The sequence below is a fragment of the Botrytis cinerea genome, chromosome 1 (assembly GCF_000143535.2).
Source record: "Botrytis cinerea B05.10 chromosome 1, complete sequence".
Lineage (NCBI taxonomy): Eukaryota > Fungi > Ascomycota > Leotiomycetes > Helotiales > Sclerotiniaceae > Botrytis > Botrytis cinerea.
This window is the reverse complement of record NC_037310.1, coordinates 2407267-2429464: the sequence shown is the minus strand read 5'-3', so window position 1 is coordinate 2429464 and position 22198 is coordinate 2407267. Positions and strand designations below refer to the sequence as shown.

The 22198-nt window shown below is 43.3% G+C and overlaps 4 protein-coding genes across 4 annotated transcripts, besides 3 other annotated features; 3 read left to right on the top strand and 1 right to left on the bottom strand.

Moving 5' to 3' along the window:
* The first annotated feature begins 93 nt into the window (after positions 1–93).
* Positions 94–126: a sequence feature (Short protein (BCIN_01g06935, ATZ46014.1) was converted to a misc_feature.).
* A 229-nt stretch (positions 127–355) lies between these two features.
* Positions 356–368: a sequence feature (Short protein (BCIN_01g06935, ATZ46014.1) was converted to a misc_feature.).
* Positions 369–442: 74 nt separating this feature from the next.
* Positions 443–471: a sequence feature (Short protein (BCIN_01g06935, ATZ46014.1) was converted to a misc_feature.).
* On the top strand, positions 443–2154 carry BccarA. The gene is made up of 3 exons (XM_001561149.2): positions 443–706; positions 762–1716; positions 1766–2154. Exons 1-3 carry the CDS (start codon positions 530–532, stop codon positions 1999–2001), a joined length of 1368 nt encoding a protein of 455 aa, XP_001561199.1. The 5' UTR covers positions 443–529; the 3' UTR covers positions 2002–2154.
* Positions 2155–3010: 856 nt separating this feature from the next.
* On the top strand, positions 3011–4091 carry BCIN_01g06920 (hypothetical protein). The gene has a single exon (XM_001561150.2). The coding sequence runs from the start codon at positions 3092–3094 to the stop codon at positions 3767–3769; it is 678 nt and encodes a 225-aa protein (XP_001561200.2). The 5' UTR covers positions 3011–3091; the 3' UTR covers positions 3770–4091.
* Positions 4092–7586: 3495 nt separating this feature from the next.
* Positions 7587–10016, bottom strand: BCIN_01g06910 (hypothetical protein). Its single transcript, XM_024690653.1, has 2 exons — positions 8522–10016; positions 7587–8473 (listed from the first exon to the last, which is right to left on the bottom strand). Exons 1-2 carry the CDS (start codon positions 9041–9043, stop codon positions 8036–8038), a joined length of 960 nt encoding a protein of 319 aa, XP_024546422.1. The 5' UTR covers positions 9044–10016; the 3' UTR covers positions 7587–8035.
* A 7038-nt stretch (positions 10017–17054) lies between these two features.
* On the top strand, positions 17055–19180 carry BCIN_01g06900 (hypothetical protein). Its single transcript, XM_024690652.1, has 2 exons — positions 17055–17384; positions 17503–19180. The coding sequence occupies exons 1-2, from the start codon at positions 17178–17180 to the stop codon at positions 18655–18657; spliced, it is 1362 nt and encodes a 453-aa protein (XP_024546421.1). The 5' UTR covers positions 17055–17177; the 3' UTR covers positions 18658–19180.
* The last annotated feature ends 3018 nt before the right edge of the window (positions 19181–22198 follow it).

Here is a 22198-nt window from a genome sequence, read left to right as displayed (position 1 = left end):
CCTCAATGAATTCCTTCTGAACATTTACATCTCAACATCTTCAAAACTCTTCTTCCTACTGATCTATCAGATACGAATAGAAAAGTCGCGCGTATGAGTGGTCGCTCGTCAGTTTTTACTTCTCAGGTATGTTCGGTTTCTTTGTCTCTGGATGTGGATGTGGATGATGATGATGAGGAGGAGGAGGAGGATGAGTCAAACGTCATGAATTCCTCAATTCTTATCTGTGGACTTGAATTTTGGATGCCAACTCTTCTACCATTCTTTCCTCGAGAGATGTGACTCTTCATCAATCAAAATATCTACAGTGATTCTATCATCTAAGAGCGACTTGGCTAACAGCATGTTCTTGCAGGATTATATCTCAGGTTCGCACGCAACCCTATCTATGACCCCTCCCTAACGATTACTTGCCACGGCCAAAACTCTAACACCCTTTTAGATCACATCTGGAAAGCTTCAGTCAACTGAAATAGCTTTCTCAAACCCTACCGTCTACTAAATTTTACAAAAACAAACAACTACAATCATGTTCTCCCGATTCGTAAAGCCTGCAGCTTTTAAGCCAACCGGCTATGGCATCCAAAGAGTTGCTCAGCAGACTCGATTCCTAGCTACTGTTGAAGGAAGTGCTGGCCGTGCCATGCCATACACCCGGCCTCGTGCTACTCCAATCTCCCATGACCGAGCTACATTCACAATCAGGGTATGTTACATTGGCTGGCGTGTGAAGAAATTTCTGAGTTGACGATCTTTGATAGGATGGCCCAGTCTTCCACGGCAAATCTTTTGGCGCCAAGTCCAACATCTCTGGTGAAGCCGTGTTCACAACATCCCTCGTCGGTTACCCCGAATCCATGACCGATCCTTCTTACCGTGGACAAATTCTTGTCTTCACTCAACCTTTGATCGGAAACTATGGTGTTCCATCATCTGCCAGAGATGAGCATGGGCTTCTGAAGTATTTCGAGTCACCAAACATTCAATGTGTTGGTGTGGTTGTTGCAGATTATGCTGAGAAGTACAGTCATTGGACCGCTGTGGAGAGTTTGAGTGATTGGTGTGCCCGTGAGGGTGTTCCAGCTATTTCTGGTGTTGATACCAGAGCCATCGTTACCTATTTGAGAGAGGAAGGTTCTTCTTTGGCTCGAATCACCATCGGAGAAGAATATGATGCCGATCAAGATGAGGCTTTCGTTGATCCTGAGCAAATCAACTTGGTCAAAAAAGTCAGCACCAAAGCTCCATTCCACGTTAGCTCTGCCCATGGAGATATGCACGTCGCAGTTATCGATTGCGGTGTCAAAGAGAACATTCTCAGAAGTTTGGTTAGCCGTGGCGCAAGCGTTACTGTCTTCCCTTATGATTTCCCAATTCATAAGGTCGCCCACCATTTCGATGGTGTCTTTATCTCCAACGGACCTGGTGACCCAACTCATTGTCAAGAGACTGTCTACCATTTGACTAGATTGATGGAGTCATCCCAACTACCAGTCTTTGGTATCTGCCTGGGACATCAATTGCTTGCTCTTGCAGCTGGTGCCCGCACCATCAAGCTCAAGTACGGAAACCGTGCCCACAACATCCCAGCTCTTGATTTGACCACCGGTCAATGCCACATTACCAGTCAAAACCACGGTTATGCCGTTGATATGACTACTCTCCCATCCGATTTCAAGGAATACTTCGTCAACTTGAACGATGGATCCAACGAAGGTAAATTTTGCCAAGTTTTTTTTCTTAAACACTTGCTAACAGATTCTAGGAATGATTCACAAGACCCGTCCAATTTTCTCCACCCAATTCCATCCTGAGGCTAAGGGAGGACCAATGGATTCCTCATACCTCTTCGACATGTACATTGAGAATGTTCAACGTTACAAGAAGAACCAAGCTGTTTACCCAGCCGGCAAAGACAACAGACCAAATCCTCTCCTTGTAGACATCTTGTCGAAGGAGCGTGTTGGTGTCGCTCCAGCTCAGGTTGCTGCCGCCGCTTAAGCTTAAGGTTAATTGTAATTCAATGGGAACTTATGGAGTGTGGGATCTGGGATTGTTGACTTTCACTGGCGTTAGTAATCTGTTGAAATCCGATAGGATTTGCTTGGAAGTTTAAAGTTTTTAGTGGTTTCAAATTAGTCAATATAAAACTGAAATTAGCCGCAAACCCGTCTCTTCGTACGAAATACGTGTGATATTACAAGATTTAAACGTATAATAAATTGAATGTTTTTCTATCATTTTTATCAATTTTTCGATTCAAATATTGATAGATTGATTTGATATATAATTTTGAGAAGAGAGCACCTAGTCTAGGGGATAGTGTATGTCAGTGTATGTATCTAAGCCCCTGAGTGCACCAATCAGAGTAAGGGCATGTAATACCAAGTGGTCATGTGATACTCGCTCGATTATAGCCACCTGCGCCGTAAAATCTGCAACCAAATGGATAGAATGCACATATCTCGTAATCCCAACTGTTGGAGCAAGTTTGTTAGAGCACTGCTTTGCTAGCAACTCAGCTCTGGGAATTCATATATTTCTGTATAGCGAGGAGTTTGTGATGGGATTGTGTATTGAAGATAGATGAGAGTGTTGGGTTGGGGGGTGTGATTCTGCTCGGATAAGTGTGCTGTCTGCTTGGAGATCTGGAAAGGCATACGTGGTAGGGGAGATTGGAGAGATAGAGATGTTTACAATGGATTTGGTCGCATGACGCGATGTGATGTGTCTGTTCCTTGAAGTGGCGTATGCTATGCTATGTGCCTTCTTCTTGCATGACTGCCTGCTTCTTTGTGTTATTTAAGTCGGGTTGGCTCTCGTCTTGTTCGAAGTACTCATATTCTCACTGCTCAGAAAGTTGTTCTCGAGTTGGGTCTTCTCTTATTCAAAATACACATCTTTTCTTCGCGATTTTTAGTTTCAACATTCTGTTCATATATTCTTAAAAGTGATGGATATAAACGCGTGTGGAATTTTATCTCGACGATTTGCGTGTGATCGTTGCCGTGGCCAAAAACTGCGATGTCTTCGCGAATGCGCTGACCAGCAATGCTGCGATCGATGTTTCCGTGCAGATACTGAATGTCGCATGAGCTCTGTCTTTTGCGCAGGTAGCTACATGGGTGACATTGCTTGGACTTCTACGAATAGCATAGCGAAAAAGGCGAGAGTGCGAAAGTCGGTGCGAAAGCGACGATATAATGGTGCTCCGCGGCTTCAGGGGCAGTTACAGGTTCATACCCAGCAAGCGGTGCTGAGTACAGCTATTGTGACGGGAACAGAAACAGCGAGCCCTTCAAGATCTCTTGAACAAACAACATTGATGAGTATATTCGGAACGTCTCTATCATCAATAACTATGCCAGGATATCCTACAGATTTCTCAGACGCAATAAGTAACATGTATTGGGAAGCTGAGGATTCTTTATTTTCCGGCCTCTTGCTTCCAGATGAGACGGATGAGACTTTTGGTTTATCTGAAAACTCGGATACGGCTAGCTCGACTGAGAGTTATCCATCACTAGCACCGACATGCACAGGAGATCTTCCCTCTCAGCCTAGACCATCATTGATACCTTCATCCCAAATGGAATCTTCGGCTTCGACATCTCGTCCACAGAATATCGACTGCAGCAGTAGCAATACGCTATCTACGATATCCGAAAACAATATTCTCTACGAAAGTCCCGCGGGTCAGGTTGCAGGTAGCATATCTATTGACAAGATTGAAGAGGAAGTCATTGTCCAGCGCGTTAGCCAGGATTAACTCAGATCTTGTTTCGCTGCTTTCTAGAATTGCTTAAGACATCCCAAAGGCACTCAGAGATGCTACTTGAGCCGATGGATGAAGCGAAGGAAGTCCTCGAAAACGATATTAGACGATATCCAAACAGCACAAAAGATTTCTCGCAAAGTCTTAGCTTGTTGACTAACTCGTCTGGTTGACCATCAGCCATGCCCCCTCAATTGTCTAGCGATACTTTTCTGAGTTGAAATCCTACATCTAACGCCATGGGATTTGGTCTCCAAAAAAGTCAGTTATAAGATTTTGCATGGAACTATTCGATCCGGAAATAATAACAACAGCACTTCTTTACTTGCATCCAGTCCTCTCTCATCAAATCAATATACACCCACCACCACCCTATCAAATTCCAATCCGCAAAAATACCTTCACTTTAATTTCACATCCTCACTGCTTGCTTATTCTCACAAGCTGCACCACACGTATTTACCCCGATTCTACACCCTCCAATCACACATCCATGAATGTCAGAACGAAATCTCAAACACTAACAACGCCTCTCCTTTTCTCCTTCCCGGATTCAGCTTTTATCGTTTCCCCCTGCGTAAGCCACATGGTGCGTTTTCGCAGGAGACAAAACTCCATTGTGGCTGTGCCGAACAATTACTGAATGAATGAATGAGTGATTTTCCAGCATCCGGGAATCGTCAGACGGTGATTCATTCGCGCGTGAGCGAGTATGGTTATTACTCGTCTCTTTGAATTCGTATCGATGGATTTCCTGGGTTTCCGGAGGAAATACTATAGCGAGCTGGTTCGCGAGAGATGGGATCGGCTGGTTTTGTGTGGAGGGGAGGGGAGGGGAGGGGGTTGGGATGTTGAGGGTTGGGATGCTGAGGGGTGGGATGTTGGTTCATATTTATGTATTACGTATACTATATATTATTGTAGAATGTGGATCTCAAATGCAGGATTGGGGAAATGTGAAAATTGGATTGATTGATTGATTGATTGGATGGGATGAGAGTGTTGTGATGTGTGAATGAATATCTTGAGGGGATGAGGATGAGGATATGGAGGTGTTGGAAATTTGAAAATAGTATATGGTGGGTTTAATTTAGTTAAGTTTAGTTTGGAGATATGTCCGGGTGGATATGAAGATGAAGATGAAGACGAAGATGAGTGAGGTAATACATATATACATATATATATACAATAGAAGATTCGAGTTTCGAATTTCGTGAAGTGTGGATCTGGAATCTCGAATCAGGAATGAGGGGTTTGTATGGAGTTCTTAGAGTTTGGAGCTTTGGGTGTAGATTTACTCTTTCCTCTTTCCTCTTGATTCTTTTTCATACTTGTCGTGGGAATTCTACTTGTGCTGTTTTTTTTTTTTTTTTTTTTTTTTTTTTTTTGGAAAACCGGATGGAGCTTGATTTCTGGGGAGGTTCTTTATCATTAGGAGGATTATTTATATATATTTCATTTTTCACTGTGGGTCTCGATTAACTACCGGTAGGTAGGTTTTATCTCACATATATGTATCTGCAGATCATCAGCTTCGTTTATTCTCGCATGCTGGAATAGGATGATTGGATTTGTTCTGTGCAAGGAATGGCTTCTTTGTTGCTTTGTTGTATTTATTGATTGTGTATATGGTGGATTGATCTTCTGCTCGGAAACTCGTACGTGTTGTGCTGCGTGTGGGTTCTGTGGTTGGATTTTATGGTGGGAAGGTAGATTCTATCTATTCAGGTGTGGAATCTAAGGGAGGGACGTGAAAGTAATTTACCTATCCTTACATACATTCGAATAAATCTTCTACAATGAGTAACTCATGTAAATAATCTTCTCAAAGCATATACAGGGAATCAACATCCCAGCCCGAAGTCTAATCAAGATGAAAGCGGGGTTAAGTCTTGAGGCTGAAAGAAAGTAAGATTGGATAATTTTGTTCTCAAAAGAGAACAGAGAACAGAGAATAGAGAGGAGGAGAAATATCCAGATTCGGGAAGATGGGGGGGGAGAAGAAAGAGGCGGGATAAGCGCCAGTGCGGGGTGTGGATCTGCATGGGTGGATAGGATGTATCAGATATCTGTGCGTATGGTTTATTTTTTTGTTTGATTGAGGAGAGCTTGGTTTTGTTCTCGGGTGCCTGAAGTGATTGGAATGGTTTGTTATGTATATGTGTGTCTTTTGTGGATTGCTTGTGGAGAGATTTATAGGCACCGTGGATAAGATACTCGGTAATGGTGTTTTTGTCGCTTGAGTTGGGTGAGAGCAAGAGGAAGAGGAAGAGGAAGAGGAAGAGGAAGAGGAAGAGGAAGAGGAAGAAATGGTTTTTGTTGTAGTGGATATGAATGGATATGGATAGTAGTTGCCTCAAAGTTGGAAGTGTAACTGACAGATCCCTTTGTTAGATATTTGAGAGTCTATTTACTGGTGAGCTGGCAAAGTGATATGAGAAGGTTGTTCACAGTCTTACCTTACTCGAGAATTATTCCTAGGGCTTTCTGGAAGTGCTAGTTGCAAGACTAGCGAGATAGATTTAGAGGGAGGTCGGATCTGCGATGGCCTGATGCTTGGTTTGAGTTAAAATTCGTGGATGAATTTGGCGGTTTATTGAGGTTCTTTAAATAGGGGGCATTGCTTCCAATTTTCGAATAATTGCAGTGCGTATTTTGCGAAATGAAGAGAGAGAGAGGGGTAGATAGCAAGGTCAACACTGGCTTTTATTTTCAATACCAAACTTACCTCGGACATCGACTTGACTTTTTCACTCATACAATACACAACAAATATAACCAGAAGATCAAGCATCGCACAGCACTAGAAGGACTTGTACTCGCACCCGCACTCGCACTCGCAGCGTACCTCAACTAAAAGTCACGCATCATATGCATGACCTAAGCATCGGCAGCACCCTAGGTAGGTACACAATTCTCGATCCCCATCCCCATCTCCAACATCCAAGATCCAAAATCCCAAAATTCCTACCAAGATACAAGCGAAAGGAAGGAAGAGATCAAAGCAAGGATATTTTACGAGTCGAAATCCGTGATTCGGTGAATATGTGGGGAATCCCCGAAGCGAAAGGATCGCGAGGATAGGATGGATGGATCTTGAGATTGCGATATTGGCATTTGTGGATCTGTCTAGCGTCAGGCCCGGATTTTGGGTTAGATGTATGTGGAAGTTGGGTGGTGTTTTTTGAGTGGGTGGGTTGGTTGGTTAGAGAGAGTGGATGATTGCTTGTATGCTGTCGTGGGTGTTGGATTGGAGATTTCGATGTGAGATGTCTCCGTTCTAGACACGTTGAAATATATATATTTAAGTGAAGCCCCGTGATACTTCGAGTATATATATGAATGTTATGTCGTTCCTTAGAAGACAACAACATGTTACCGTCAAGTGACGAGAAATAGCACACATTGAGCAACCTCAGATACGGGCTTCTATCGAAATAAAACGTACGTGAGGTAGCCAAACAACAAGCCCCACTTTTGAATGCTACTCGGCATCCTCAAAGCTTGGCTCTAGACTTTCGTATCTGAAATCTGAGTTACTGAATCAAGGTTTGGTAGCGCGGCCGTGGGTCGAGGATTAGGTGTGGGGTTGAGGCTATTGAAAAGGATTGTACGTACCTAGATACTATCAGACAACTGCCAACTATGATAAACTTGTCTTTGTCAAATATCTTACGTGCATTGATATTGGGATCAGGTAGAGGATCTTGATTAAATGAGATGAAATATGTTGCTAGCGCTACTAGACAGTTTATTTCCGATGGATTTTCAAACGATATGCAGTAATAGAAAACAAAACAGTCAAGACAAATAATTTTTATATTAATATCGTCTCTTTATGAGGACTCGATAATCCTCTGGTGATATTAATCTGTATCTAATAACACAGTATTCCACCAAACCTGTCCCCTTCCACCATACAAATCCCAAACCTTTCCAAATACTCCATTCCCAACAACATGATAAAATAAAGACGTAAAGGTCATATTCATGTCGCAAAACCCAGCCCACAAATGAAACCCGCCCCAACTTTGAAATGATTGTGTGAAACACTTGTAACGAAGTGTATTTTGAAAAACTCTTCTCTCTAACGCCGAAAGCTCATTAATTCCCTCCTCATGACGGATAAAAAATATCAATTACGCCTGGTATCATTTTCCAAAGATAGCTTGAGGAATTTGACCCTCATAGTACCGACCCTTATTTCTCCGATAATTTATAGAAACGATTCGAAATTAAATTCACAGGATAGACAAGCCGTTAGAGACCAGATGGTTGATTAATAATAGCATCGATGCCCATATCCATCGAAGGTAAGCGGGAGTGAAATGATGCTCGGTTATCTTGGTGGTATGGACTTCGGTCAGTTTGTGGGTAGCCGTCGTTGCGATCCGATTGTGGGTAGCCATCATTACGGTCCGTCTGTGGATATCCATCCGGTCGACCATCGGAGAGAACTTGTGGTGCGTATGAATAGTGTTGTTGATTAAGCGGGTCGTTAGTAGAAGCTTCTGAGCCATTATCACGATCATAGTCGCCATCGAGGTTGATGCTAATCCCGCTATCTTCATGAACTTCATAATCATTGTGGTCCGAGTATGGTGCGCTTCCAGATTGACCTCCTACTTCCATCATACGTTCGCGGCGAGCATAAGCTCTGGCAGACGTTTGCATATTTTTGAGACCAGTTGACATACACTTCTTCATGTTAGTATAAATCTTAGGTGTCTGCATTTCAATACATACCTTTTGCTCCACAACAGTCCATTTCTCTCCAGTAGCGGCGGCCAGTCCGGACCAGATCTCTTTGCGCATATCCATATAATGCTTTGCAAGCGTCTCGGATTTAACATTGTCCCAATCGTCACTAGACTTTCGTTCCATCAAACGTTCATGACGCTTTCGACAGGCGTTAGCTGATTTGCTTGGAAAGTAAGTTGCCTGGATAGGTTGCCAATTCAATCCCTGCTTCCGTGCTGCTATCAAAGTTCGATCATCAATGGGTGTCCATGCTCCAGATGAAGGTCGAATGGAAGGTGGCATCGGAGTATTCTGGACATAATGTTGAGTTGGAAGTGGTAAAGGAGGTTGTTGTACAGGACCTCCTGTTGCATAGCTCGACATATTCTGGTAGCTGTGTTGCAGTGGTTCATAGTATGGTGTGGCCATGGGTCGAGAGTTGATGGGTGGATATACGAGGTTATTAGAGGTGAGAGGTGGTGATCGATAGTAATCCATAGCTTTGTATGAACGCTGTTCCTTTGGCATTCTAGAAAGGCGGGTTTATGGGAGGCTGGTACTACTTAGTAGTAAACAGGGGTTGAAACAATTGACGAGTCAATTAAGTATTAGATGTATAAGAAACTTGCAGACCAGCCGGCAGGAAACGTGGAAAACACTTGACACGAAAACGAATGGAGTCAGATGTTGAGAATTGAAATCTAAAGCGAGTTGACAATAGGAAATTCGTAGAAGCCGAAAGATGATGTTGATGCTGAATGAGGACGAAAGGTCTTAGCCAGTGTACCGGCGACCGACCTTTATAATACAGAATTGACCAGCTCGATTATCTGTTGGAAGAAATAACGCTGGGGGCCATTTGGGTGGTGTCTATAGCCTCATTAACGCTCAATGTCCAAAAATGAGACCTCAACTAAATGATGAAACAAGATGGGTCCGATTTTAGATATCATTTTGATAAATCCGACCCCAGTTTCCTGGGCCTTCAAACGTTGGCAAATGCACGAAATTTTGTGACTAGGATCAACAGCAGTAGCCGCGGATAGACTATTAAGTCTCCAAAGCTCGAGGGGCGACGAACAAGAGATGATTGTATTGGTCAACAGAAGAATACCGGTCTCTTCTAAGGACATTGGGCGGTAGTCTCATCTCGAATTTTGGAGAAATATCTGATGGGCGCGTAAATTATGTGGGCGTCAACAAGTAAGCTGCGGATGAGGCGTTCGCGTACCGAAAATAGAATCAAACGGGAGAGATCTGTACAGGGGGGATGGCAGAATAGGGTCAGTGCTAGGTATTTTAAATTTACAAGGGCTGTGTATGAGATTTTCTAAGGAAGCCTTTCAAGATAGTTAGATCTTGGTAGATTAGATGATAATGAAACATATCATAATGATCCTGTTTCGTAACGAATGGGAGATGTTGAAAATGGTAGGTAAGGGTGAAAAGATGAAAAGAAGACGTAGACGAAAGACTGTGAATTAGAAGAAAGAAAAGAACCGTCTATTTGATGCGCGCGTGTAAAATGATATGTCTAGACTCTATAGATACATACTGTACATCGTCTACCGAGGTTGTAACTCCTGCGTGAATAGTACCACGAGAATGCCGTATTGGGACTAGACATCACGTGAAAAGGCCTAATTGGTGATGTTTGGGCCTCTGTTGGTTGGAGCTTCTTCCTCTTCCTTTCCTGTCTCCTTCCTGCTCCGAATCGAGAAGAGCATTGCCATGGAATATCTTGCTTGCCTGGCAAAACGATTGGATGACTAATTTGGGAAATGCAAGGCAATTCGAATGAATCTCTTTCACTTACTAGGATCTTTGCTTCCAAGACAGCACTGACACTGATCTACACGATATGCATATGCACAGGTGCACAGATGGGAAATCAACTCATCCCATCTCTACCCGCTCCTTCTCGGTTTCTATCATCCAAGCATTTGCTCTTTATACCCTGTCTACAATTTGCTTCCCTTGCAGCATGCCTCCACCTCGATTTCTCTACTCGGGAATCTACCGAACTGTCCTCGCAGATGCCCGAGATTATCTCGGTTTATCTAATCGTGATATCTTCATCCCAGGCCTGGTCACAAGGAGTTCTGCAAGGGCGCCTAATAGCGATAAGCGGTATGCAGTTTGGCAGGCACTGTTGCTATGCTTCAACAAACAAACAATTCGACCGGACAAAGGCCATCGAAGGCCTCAATCCATTAGGCAGTGTTCATCTTCACAGTAACGTAAAGACTCAATATTCCTCCTCATAGCCATGGCCAGGACCACAGAAAAAATCTTCATGAGGTCGTACATCCAACAGTGAGTGGAGTGCGGATCCAACACAACAAGACGAAGAAATCTCAACGACCGCAACACCCCGGGAAAAGCAATGGAGAAATGACTTCATGTGTTTCTTTCCCGGACACAATCGATAATCATCTGTGCCAACAGCCGCTCTGCCTGGGGTTTCCTCTTGTCTCACCCCATCGGTGAATATCCAACGCTTGTGCCAATTCTATACATGGGCACCGAATCACACAGGCCAACATAATATCCTCACGCTGACAAGCTTCCCTTGAACTTATGGGATATGCTCGGTAAGAGTCCGGTAATGGTATCATCACGCGCGGCAGTACAGTTTCCACGTGCTGGTATGTATAAGTATAAACTCAAAGAATGTGATTGAAACATTTCAATGGACCAGAGTTCTCCATTGTCTTTCTGCACTGTTGCAAGCGGCGGCTATCTGTATATGGGAGAACTGTTTTCTTCAACCAGGTATTCATAACATACATTTGTTTCATCTGAAAATGCTCAATTACGAATGGTTTACCAACAGTTGGACAACTAGCACACAAATAATATCTTGGGCAGTTTGTTTTTATCTCTTCCAGAATAGTTTTCTTGGGTGACCAATCACAAATTTTCTCATCTGTTTTACTTTAGACGCCGCTCTCCCGTGTTTCAACTGTTGTCCATTTTGGGGGCGAATATCCTTTATAGCAGAATGCGACGAGATGGCATAATATGCCTACTTTGCTCAAAGTTGTTCGGAGAGGCTTCGTCTTGCTTTTGCATAGTTAGCATGCATTTCGCACCCACAGGTGCATGATACCTCAAACGATCCCTCCACCACTACCGCCACTTTTATCTACATTACGCATGATGAATTTCTGACAAGATGCCATCGCCAGCAAATGCGATAGATAATCTGGAGGGCATCTCTCGGAATCCTTGCCATCATCCTTCCGAGACGTTCCACGGTACGTGCCCCCTCGATATAATTTCAATTGATCCTCGAGAGTGCCGTACGGTTCTTATTTTAACTACTAGTAACAAACATCTGGTCTTTGCGCAGTTCGATGTTGGGGTATGTAGCTGGTAATATGTACTGCGGAACTGCGCCTCAATCAACACCCTTGTTAAAACGAGGTTGATAATTAGTTGCATGAAAATGATGAGCATTCTCCTGTGATCCTGTACCTGCATGCTCTCTGGATATTAACCGTCAAACCATTGAAAAGTTTGCTAATATTAATTCGAAAGGTGTCATAGGGTCAGATCATCCTTACACTGACCCTTTTGGTGCTTGGGTGCTTTCGATATCATTTTTGTCGTGTTACAGGATCACACAGTATTACTTTCCGCAAATAATCTGCAATAAGATTTATCTCCAGGATTTCTCACTTTGACCTCATCCTACCTGACTAGCTTTTCGGAAATTTAAGCCTTGGGTTTAAATGATTAATCCATCTTCAACGGAATCGGAGAGGGTCCCCGAATGGCCTACAGATCTGATGACATGCGCTGGCATATATTACGCCGAAGCTCTATGGGATTTGCTACCCTAACACCATACACCTCTGACGCATCTGTCTATTTCTATGTGTCGAAGGATCGATCTGTAAGTTTGACGCGACAACGTTAGATGAAACGGACCAAATTATAATCCACACTTTGACTCCCTAAGAATACCCCTACTTCATTGGATATACTACGAAGTACTGAAATTCAGTAATTCAGAGGATTCTCACCATGAAGCAAAAACTCATGTTTGTCTATCTCTCGGACTACTGGTCACATACCGTGATTTTGTCCCTGATAAAGTTAGAGGGACAGTCGAAGGCTCTTAACTACAAGTTCGCAATATGGAGAAATGATGCCCGTAACATTGTGTTCAATTCGGTCAGAAAGATTTCGACCATCCGCGTTGATTTGTGTTGGCATCGGTTTTATTCGTTGACCCCGAAAGGGACTTGTGCTATTTGTTAACCACAAATCTACAGACAAGGTTTCTAGAATGCCATTCTTATGGATTTGCGAAAGCTTGAGTATTAATCGATGAACAAACAGGCACAATAAGTCTTCTTAGCATAGGTCTAGAGAGCAGACTTCCACAGATACGCGCATGCTTCCATATCGTCTCTACAGATTCATGCTAGATTTCACATGAGCAAGGCTCAAACGAGGTCGAATCTTCTGAGAGGTCTACACTCTCACAACGATCTCAAGATGACACACATGATACCATGGCTGAAATGAGCTTTCTGAAGTGACCGGAATATGGTAGAGATATGTTATTATTGTTGTTACAGTATGTGGAAAGGCTCCCTCTGACTAAATTAGTACCTCTTGATCTCATTCTTCGAATCTTACCAGAAACCTAGCTGATATCTTTACAATTCTCTTGGATGGCAATCTGATGTCGATAAAGCCCGAAAATGCCCCCACAAGCTTCCATCCTTCGACCACTTGCTACCATAATTCTCCGCGGCTAGGGCGAAGGTCGGCGCATGTCGCTACTCGTCTGGACTTCCCCTTGTATACATCTTTCGAACACGCCGCCGTGCGCCTGCATGCGTCCAAAACTCGGAAGTAAGATTTCACCCATGCTTCTTGCTACCGATTCGATATGTAAGCATTGATGACGAAAAGGAGGTGCATAGTATACATGCCCGCAGCTAAGAATGAAATGACACTTCGATACTTTGAAACACTTGAGCTTGGAAGAAGCCTTATGTTTAGCTCAGGTCGCGTCAGAGTCTATACAAAAATCGATGATACCTACCTAGTATAGGATTCTACGATACGATGGCATAATTACCTTCGTCGTGTGTCGAGTCGGATACTTGAATCCAAATCCGAAAAATGCCTTGTGTCGCCCCTGAGTAAGGGTTCCTATAAATGGCAACTGGCTGACTCTGAGAGAACCCACCTCCTAACCCCTATATTCATCGGCGCCTAGGGTTTCAATCCAGGACGTGAATTCTTCATGAAAGGCAAGAACATTGGTGGCGGAAGACAATGTCGTGCTGCCATCTTCTTAGCCTTCGAATCTAGACCAGTCGCCGGATATCCTGTAATCTGAGAATTGCCAGGCCGATTGGTCTGATGATCAATGCCAATGTCATTGCGGCGCCCGTGGTTGGAACCTACGACAAAGCAGGACCTGAGACTAACTTTGACAAATATCGTAGTTGGCCCGCAAAATGATTGATTTAGCATACGAAATAAGACAGCACGATAGCGACAGGCTAAATGATCGCGGCTTTCACTTTTTTGGCTACTGAGCGGCCAAGAATTGTCACGTCGCTGTTGCGAAGGTCTCTGACATCTCGATTGCTATTGTTGCTGCCATGGATCAGAAAGGCACACCTTTAAATCGAGAACGAATCATTTAATGTTCATCATATTGAATGTGATGATGAGGATTCGAAATGGAATTAGCAGAGCATCGAGACCGTCAATCACTTTGCATGCTTGAAGTGTATGCGATGAGGACGATCTGATAAAGTGACGAGCACCAATCATTCCAGAAATTTTGTTCTCCTCTCTTACGAGTCAAACCCAGTGGATATAGATGAACGTGTCGCCATCTATTTGACATCATGCTCCCGAGACATGTCTGGAGGAGAAGAGGTATACCCAACTTCAGCTGGTATTTTGGAACAGCAGAATGCCCAAAGGAAGTAACATCAGGGTCTCCACAAAGGCCTGCGGTCGTCACGATCAATCATAAGACAACGCCCTCAGAGTTAAGTCTCACCAGAGCGAACAATATCTCTCTCCATGGTTTGATACCTACTTTTACACTCACTTCACCTCGGTACGGTTTCTGGTCGTCCAACTCGACGGTGAGAGGATTCATAGATACGTATTTCAGGAACATATCGACTCCCGAGGCACCCGTCTTCACAAGTTTAATAATATCGTCTTCAACCAGCATTTTCATGACACTATCATGATCCTATCGCCAGATATCGCGATAATGGTGTTGCGAGGCGTGATAAGAGAAGTTACGCGCCTCCTCGGCACGTAAGTCTCCACTTCTTGTCGGTTTGTACCGATGAGTTCCGCCTGCGGGTTGACTGGGAAACTAGGAAGGTGCCGGAGAGCTAGTTCTGCTAATGAATTTCAAGACATCTCGAATAATGTTGGTATGATGATGAGAGTGGGAGGGAGAACAACTGGAACAATTCACAATGATCGAAGGTTATCCAGCTCGTGATGAATTGTTACTTTTGTGTCATCATGATCGTAATTGAATAAAATCTAGAGAACAAGAGAAATTAAAATATGACTGTATGCTTGATCAGTTTTTCATGGAATAGATTTAACTTTTTCCAATGTGGTACTGTATACAAATCGAATCCATATTAATAATTTATTGATATTGATTGATTGGTCTCGGGAAGGAATAGGCATTCCATTCAATTCAATGTCTCAATGTCTCAATCGGATACCACGAGGAATTTCTGATGTTTCGCTACGGGGTTGTTTAGATCTGGTATTTTTTCCAATGGTGATTACAGGATCTGTCATATGTCTTGATTAACCTTTCTTATCACGAGTTTTTAACTATTTTCCCGTAAACTTGGCATGAGCCTCAATGTAGACTGGAATCCGAGAAGGATGTTGAGAAATGAAGAGTATAGCACAACTATCGAATCAGAATTGGAACAAAAAGCCAATCTCTCTCCCACTCCCACCGTTCATGACTGGTAGAAGCACAAAAACGCCAGGATAGAAACATGGTTCGTAATCGGATGGTTCTTTTTGACAAGAATTCAACGTCGTCGGTGAGGTCTAGCACAAAAAAGGAAGGTCGAAGACATGTACTGGGTAGATACTTGAGATTGACTTCTTCAAGTGGAGGTGTGGATGATGGCATGGGGGGGTTGTGGTTGAGCTTATCTTTTGCGGCGCTGTTTGGATGGGATGAACGGGGACTTGCGGAGCTCACCGAGGATTATCCTGCGAGCGGTATCAAAATTGTTTACAATGCTTCAAATTGATCTGAGGACTTTGCCAAGATGGTGATAGGATGGGATGATATGGTCGATTGATTGATATGGATTATTAGATGATTGAGAATTGAAGCAAGGGAGCCGAGAATCCCAATTGTGTACGGTTGTTATTTGTTTACATCACCTACTGCACAATGACTCAATGAGACTTCAACATTTGAGTTGTACAAATTTCTTCTTCTTCGATTATCCTATTCTACAAGAGGAAATGATATGTTAGCTCCCGTAAATGGATCTAGGAACGAGAAATATACCAGAAGACTAGCTCGACTAGTCAGCCGAAGTTTAGATGAATAATTAGATGCGGCAATGAGTAACGTCCACTTTTATCATCGACTTGGCGGGAAATTCTCTTATCGATGCTCGAGTAGATAGATATACGAAAGATACCGTGACAATCAAATCATATTGACAAGTTGAAAATAACAATGATTTCTGCCTGTTTGTGTTGGTTCTCCGCACAACAACAATCACCCGGATTTATCAATCGCTCTGGTATCTCGCCAAGTCTTCCATTGGCGAGTTCCTACGGAGACTATCCCGTATATGTGACGAAGAGAAGAGATACTGTAGACGTTCGTCTTGAAATGGATGATGACGGTGAGATTCCCAAGAAAATTCCAAGGCTTATGTGCATACAACATGGTTACATACAGCCTACAGGATGTACTACGTAGGTTTTAGCGGCGGGTTCACACGCATTGCGATAAGGCTTGAATTCTACAGTTTTTTTGTATGATGAATCCTGGTAACGATATCGGAGTTGGACTGATTTTTGGAAAGAGGCTTGGATAGCGAGGCTGATTTAATAGATTTATTACCATTATTTGCTATCTTTTGATATCGTTTGGGTGTATTGTGGGATACCTCGTTTTGGTACTCCATATCCATACCAATATCCATACCTATCCATCCAGACGAGCTAGACTAATCCAGCTCCCCTCTCTAGTATCTGCAAGGAAGATCAAAGATCAGCTCCCCCGTCAAATCGGTCAAGTATTCTCAACCGAACGAGAAAGTTTATTGGATAAAGCCTCAGAACCAGGAACAGATGCGTGAATATCCGAAGCGTGTGATTAACATGCTTTCGAGGAGATTTGTGGGGATATGGGTCATCCACAATGCATTCTTTGCTTTGATTAACAATTCACTGCAGGTACCACGGAATATATTAACCTTCCAGAACCTCGCACGCAGATGATTTTTTTCTTCCTTCTCTCTTTACCTCTTCTATAGCTTCTCTCGCGCTCTTCCTTCCTCCCCTCGAGTAATAGACAGATCATCAAGTCTTCTTATTCCAAGATCTTCTCTCTTGTGCTTCTCTCTCCTACCCATCCCCCGCTACCCTTCTCGCAAATATGCGTACTTCTGCTCTTCTTAGCCTTTTGGCGGGTGTAGGATCTGTGGCTGCTGCTGCAACCACTAAGCCATATGGACTTCCAAAAACCAAATTAGACAAGAAGGACATCCATCTCAGTGTTCAAGCTGATGGTTTGGACGTTAAGTTGGATATTACCAATTCGACATCTAGCGTGGTCAAACCTAAGGTCTTCATCATTTCTATGGTATGTATCTCCTTACGTCATCTTGACGGGTCTCAATATTAGGTTTTTCGCATTACTCTTGCCCTAAGAGATACGACAATTATGTTTAATTCAGGCATATCATCTGACTTTTTCTTAGTTCTCACCCGAAGCAGACATTTGGTATGAAAACTCCTTCACCGAAGGCTCAATCGGAAACCTCCTTGCCAAAAACATCACCGTGCCCGGATTCTCCCCTCTCTTCCCACAAGCCCATTGTCTTGCCGATGGATCCGTGTGTCAACTCACCACTGGTGAATCTGAAATCAACGCAGCTTCAACCATCACCGCTTTGACTCTCTCCCCCGCTTTCGATCTCAGCTCGACTTATTTCCTCGTTGGTGGAATTGCTGGTATCAACCCAAAGCACGGCAGTATTGGTGACGTCGCATTCTCCAAGTACACCATCCAAGTTGCTCTTCAATATGAATTCGACGCAAGAGAAAAGCCCGATAACTTCACAACCGGATATTTCCCCCAAGGTTCATATGCCCCAGATCAATACCCAGGCAACATCTACGGAACCGAAGTATTCGAGGTCAACGAACCACTCCGTGATTTGGCCGTAGGATTCGCGAAAAAGGCATCTTTGAACGATTCATCCGAATCCATCGCCTACCGTGCATTGTACGCAACAGACAACTCCACAGCCGCTGTCAACAAATACCAAGCAGCAACTCACGCTCCTACTGTCATCACATGTGACACCGCAACTTCAGATGTCTACTACTCTGGTACCCTCCTCGGAGAAGCATTCGAAAACACCACTACATTGCTCACCAACGGTTCGGGAGTTTACTGCATGACTGCCCAAGAAGATAACGCCACTCTTTCTGCTCTTTTGCGTGCCGCTCTCTTCAAGATCGTCGATTTCTCCCGTATCATCATTATGCGCACAGCCTCTGATTTCGACCGCCCATACCCCGGTGCATCTGTCGAATTCAACCTCTTGTATTCCAACCAAGGTGCTTTTGAACCAGCTGTTGAAAACATCTACATCGCCGGTACCGAAGTTATCAAGGGACTTCTTGATGGCTGGAACTCAACTTTCGCTGCAGGTGTAGCTCCTACCAACTATATCGGAGATATCTTCGGTTCTTTGGGAGGTGAGCCTGATTTCGGACCAGGAAGTGAGTTCGGTGGTGAGCAAGTCGATCCTGACAACGAGGTTATCTATGTCAAGAGAGATGGACAAAAGAAGGCCAAGTCCAGAAGAGAGATGAAGGGAAAGAAGGGCTTGATGAGACGTATTTAGGAGATGATAGTAATGATGGGGGTTGCTTCAGTGTCGGGTCAGAGCTGAGAGAGCTTTTCCTCAAGCTTGCAACAAAGTACGCTTTCGTCTTTTCTTCGCGAGTGTATCTATATCCAAAAGTTTTGGTCGGTGTCTTTCGTTTTCCTAGGCTGAAATGTTGGCATTTTCGCGGATGTTACGAGGTGGTCTTTCGATCCTTACGAAAATTTTGGGGCATTGGATTTTGTTGTTTCGAATCTCGATGGAATATGCATTGTTAGTCGATTCGAAGAGCATTACACGTTTCGATGCGTTTCGGACAATTTCATGATGGCGACTGTAGATAATGGGTGGCAAAGAATCAGTCAGGTGGCTCGAAAAAGTGCGATGGATTATGAGTAAATAAATGCAGATGAGCTATGAAATATGGGAGGATGAAATTTATATTAGTATTCGATTTGTGGTCACAATTTAAATCCTATAGGATGGATGGATAATGAAGGAAGTATATAGGAGAGATGAATATATGAATATATGATTTACATTCAATTTCGCTCTTCGTCTTTTCACTTCTGCTGGTTGCTTGATTCATTATGATCTGTGTGAGAGAAAGACTGAACTGCTCCGGCGATGATTCTTGTTGGTCTTTGGGAATTATTTTGAATCCGTCTTTTCTTTCCGAATTTTCCTTCGGAACACTTTAACGGTGATGATTCTTTCGTATGAACAAGTCATTTGTACGGGACAATCAGTCTGAAGGGAAATTCGTGAAGAGCCAGCCTTAAGTGCGACTCTGTTTTCAAGGAGCTGTGCAGGACTTGTTTACGAATGACCAAGATGTGTAAAGGGTTTATATTCATATTAACTCAACGCTCTAGTGATTAAGCGGAGCACGAAATATCTAAACTCTTCTACGGAAGTCCAACGCGCATTCATCCAAGATGAATTTTGTAAAGGGTCTACACTCATTCCAAAGCCGAACTTTATGAATAGGCGGAGGATACCGAATCAAGCGGTCCCTTTCAAAGTCCTAGGTAAACAAAAAGAAATCCATCGAGATGATGACCAGACTTTCCACCAGCCTGCCATCGACATTTTTCGTTCCCCCAAACATCAGATACCATACCGATCTCCTCGAGCCCTTGATATAGCAGAGCCCGATTCTAAGAATGAGGCATTTGCTCTTACTTCTTCTTTTTGCAAATTTGCTTGGTCATTGGCTTCCCGTGCTGCTTTCTCTGCTGCTGCTGCTGCTTCTTCTTGTCTCTTCTTAATATGTTGTATGCGATACCAGCATTTTTCACATTCCCGTTCTACGAATTCAAAATTTCCTGCCTGCTCCCAAAACTCTGTGTCGTGTTCAAGTAGACCCGAGCTTACTTCCCAACAGAATTTCTTGATCTGGTTGCATTCCGGCACCCAAATTGGAGATATGTTGTCGTCACCGCAAGCGTTATTGCACACGCAATATTTCCATGGACGCCGTAGAAAACACATTTCGCATAGATGGGAGAAACAAGTGGATTTGAAGCAGGTATATATTATCGCGGTTAGATTATGCGTGATATTTGCTGTGAAGATATCGTGGATTGGCACGGGGAGCTTAATGTAGATATTCTTACAGAAGGGAAGAGAATTATTTGTAGAAACAATGTAACAGAGTATTGAATAACTACTGGTAATTTGGTTTTGATGAAATGTCTTGTTGTCTTGAAACGTGAGGAAGTCGGAAGATACAATCTCTACACCACAGGGGACTCGACGCTTTTTATGCATACTGTGCTATACTCATGCAGTCATTCCACTGCTATTCTTCTCGAGGAGTCATGCCTATTTCCTCGCGGATGTACTCGGCTTACTAGTCGAAAAGAACTATTACTCTACTGGATGGGATACTTATCTCCCTAAATCATTTCGCCAAAAAAAAAAAAAAAAAGTAGTATAGAGCATCATGTAAAGCCCTATTATGACTGTTCTAGCTCACGATGAGTATTAAAAATTTAATAGCCGTGATTTTACCCGAAGGATCTCTGAACTTGGAAAACCGATGTAGATTCTTGAGTCGAAACTTATAATCATCCACCGCACGGCACACTCTGGAATCAGATTAGGTAGAGCTGGAACATGCATCTCTGTACTTTTGATACAAGGACTATCAATACAGACCGAGCCAATACGATTACTACAAGTCATCGGGTTCAATGTCTATATACGCTACAATGGAATACATCACATGTTTCTCTTCCAGCACAGGACCAAATTGTGTAAAATGTTTATGTTCATCTACTCAACACTCCAGGTGGAGGAGGTGGCTTCTATAACTTTTACGAAAGCCCAACGCGTATCCATATATATGTAAAGGTTTTGAAGTTGTTCTAAATGCTCAACTCTCTAATTAGGCGGGGAGTTGACAAATAACCCTTTAAAAACCCCATTGCAAACCAAAGAAATCGACAACAAGATTAGGACCCATCTCACCACTGATACATCAATAACATCTTGTCCTTCGATAGAATATCAGATCCATGCGGCTCTTGCCTGGGCTTCAGCTTCAGCTTCCTGCAGTCTCCTCTGTTGATCCGGGCTCACTCCCCAGCGCATACCGTATGTCCAGGAGTCGTAAATGATTTTGTTTTATTCGGGTTCCTCTCCACATCGGTGTCCCTCTATTGCCTTGCCACAAACGAGTTTAGTTTCCTCCAAGCCAACATAAATGCGGGAGTTTCCGTTACACCGCCAATCTGTAGCAACTACAGAGGCATAGAATTTCTTAGAACTGTACAGACAGGGAACGATCGAGAGGAACATGATATTAACGGAAAGCAATGCTATTTCCCGAAGTCTCAAATATTTGCAAGTTTGAAGATATGTGGATTGTTGGATATTGTTAAAGATCAAAGATCGAATACTTCCATAAGAGAAACGAAGAGTTTTTGTGTCGAGGAGACTAGGCTCACACAGTCATTAAGAATTATCAAGAGAGAGAGAGAGCCACTGCAATTCTCCTTCTGGAGTCACTGAAAATTCTTCAAGAAGACTAATTCCAATTCTTTCGAAAGGGAGTCCACTCTGTGTCTTCAAAATCAGTGACTTTCCTCTGCTAAAAGAGTCATTTCTGCACCGGGGAGCAATTCACCGTAGACCTTCCTCCCCCATCTCGCTGCCTGAAAGGGGCCATCATCTAGAACAAGATATTTTATTCAGGGCACGAAAGTATGTTTTAGTATATAGATTTCCGACGCCTGCGATTCACGGACCAAACACAAAGACGCGATCGCGATGATAGCGGGAGGTATGAAAACAATTGTTAGGAAACTGACAGGCAAGAAGCTGTGAAGATGAAAAGCCCCTGGAAGAAACCGCACACTCTAGCATAATTAGATCGAAGTCTAGGAATCCAGTCCTATTAAAAAAAGCACGCCGAGTATATAGAGGCTCGAGAGTAGTGTAGAAGTACATCTCCACGCCTACAATGCACAGAAGACCGATGTGAATGAAATCGATTACAAGTGTAATCAGATGTCGAGACTTACACTCCAAGTGTTGCAATACATTGCATATT

Coding starts and splice junctions, on each gene's coding strand:
- BccarA (XM_001561149.2), top strand. CDS start 530: ATGTTCTCCCGATTCGTAAAGCCTGCAGCTTTTAAGCCAACCGGCTAT. Junction 707..761: donor GAGCTACATTCACAATCAGG/GTATGTTACATT, acceptor GATCTTTGATAG/GATGGCCCAGTCTTCCACGG. Junction 1,717..1,765: donor GAACGATGGATCCAACGAAG/GTAAATTTTGCC, acceptor AACAGATTCTAG/GAATGATTCACAAGACCCGT.
- BCIN_01g06920 (XM_001561150.2), top strand. CDS start 3,092: ATGAGCTCTGTCTTTTGCGCAGGTAGCTACATGGGTGACATTGCTTGG.
- BCIN_01g06910 (XM_024690653.1), bottom strand. CDS start 9,043: ATGCCAAAGGAACAGCGTTCATACAAAGCTATGGATTACTATCGATCA. Junction 8,474..8,521: donor GGACTGTTGTGGAGCAAAAG/GTATGTATTGAA, acceptor AACATGAAGAAG/TGTATGTCAACTGGTCTCAA.
- BCIN_01g06900 (XM_024690652.1), top strand. CDS start 17,178: ATGCGTACTTCTGCTCTTCTTAGCCTTTTGGCGGGTGTAGGATCTGTG. Junction 17,385..17,502: donor AGGTCTTCATCATTTCTATG/GTATGTATCTCC, acceptor ACTTTTTCTTAG/TTCTCACCCGAAGCAGACAT.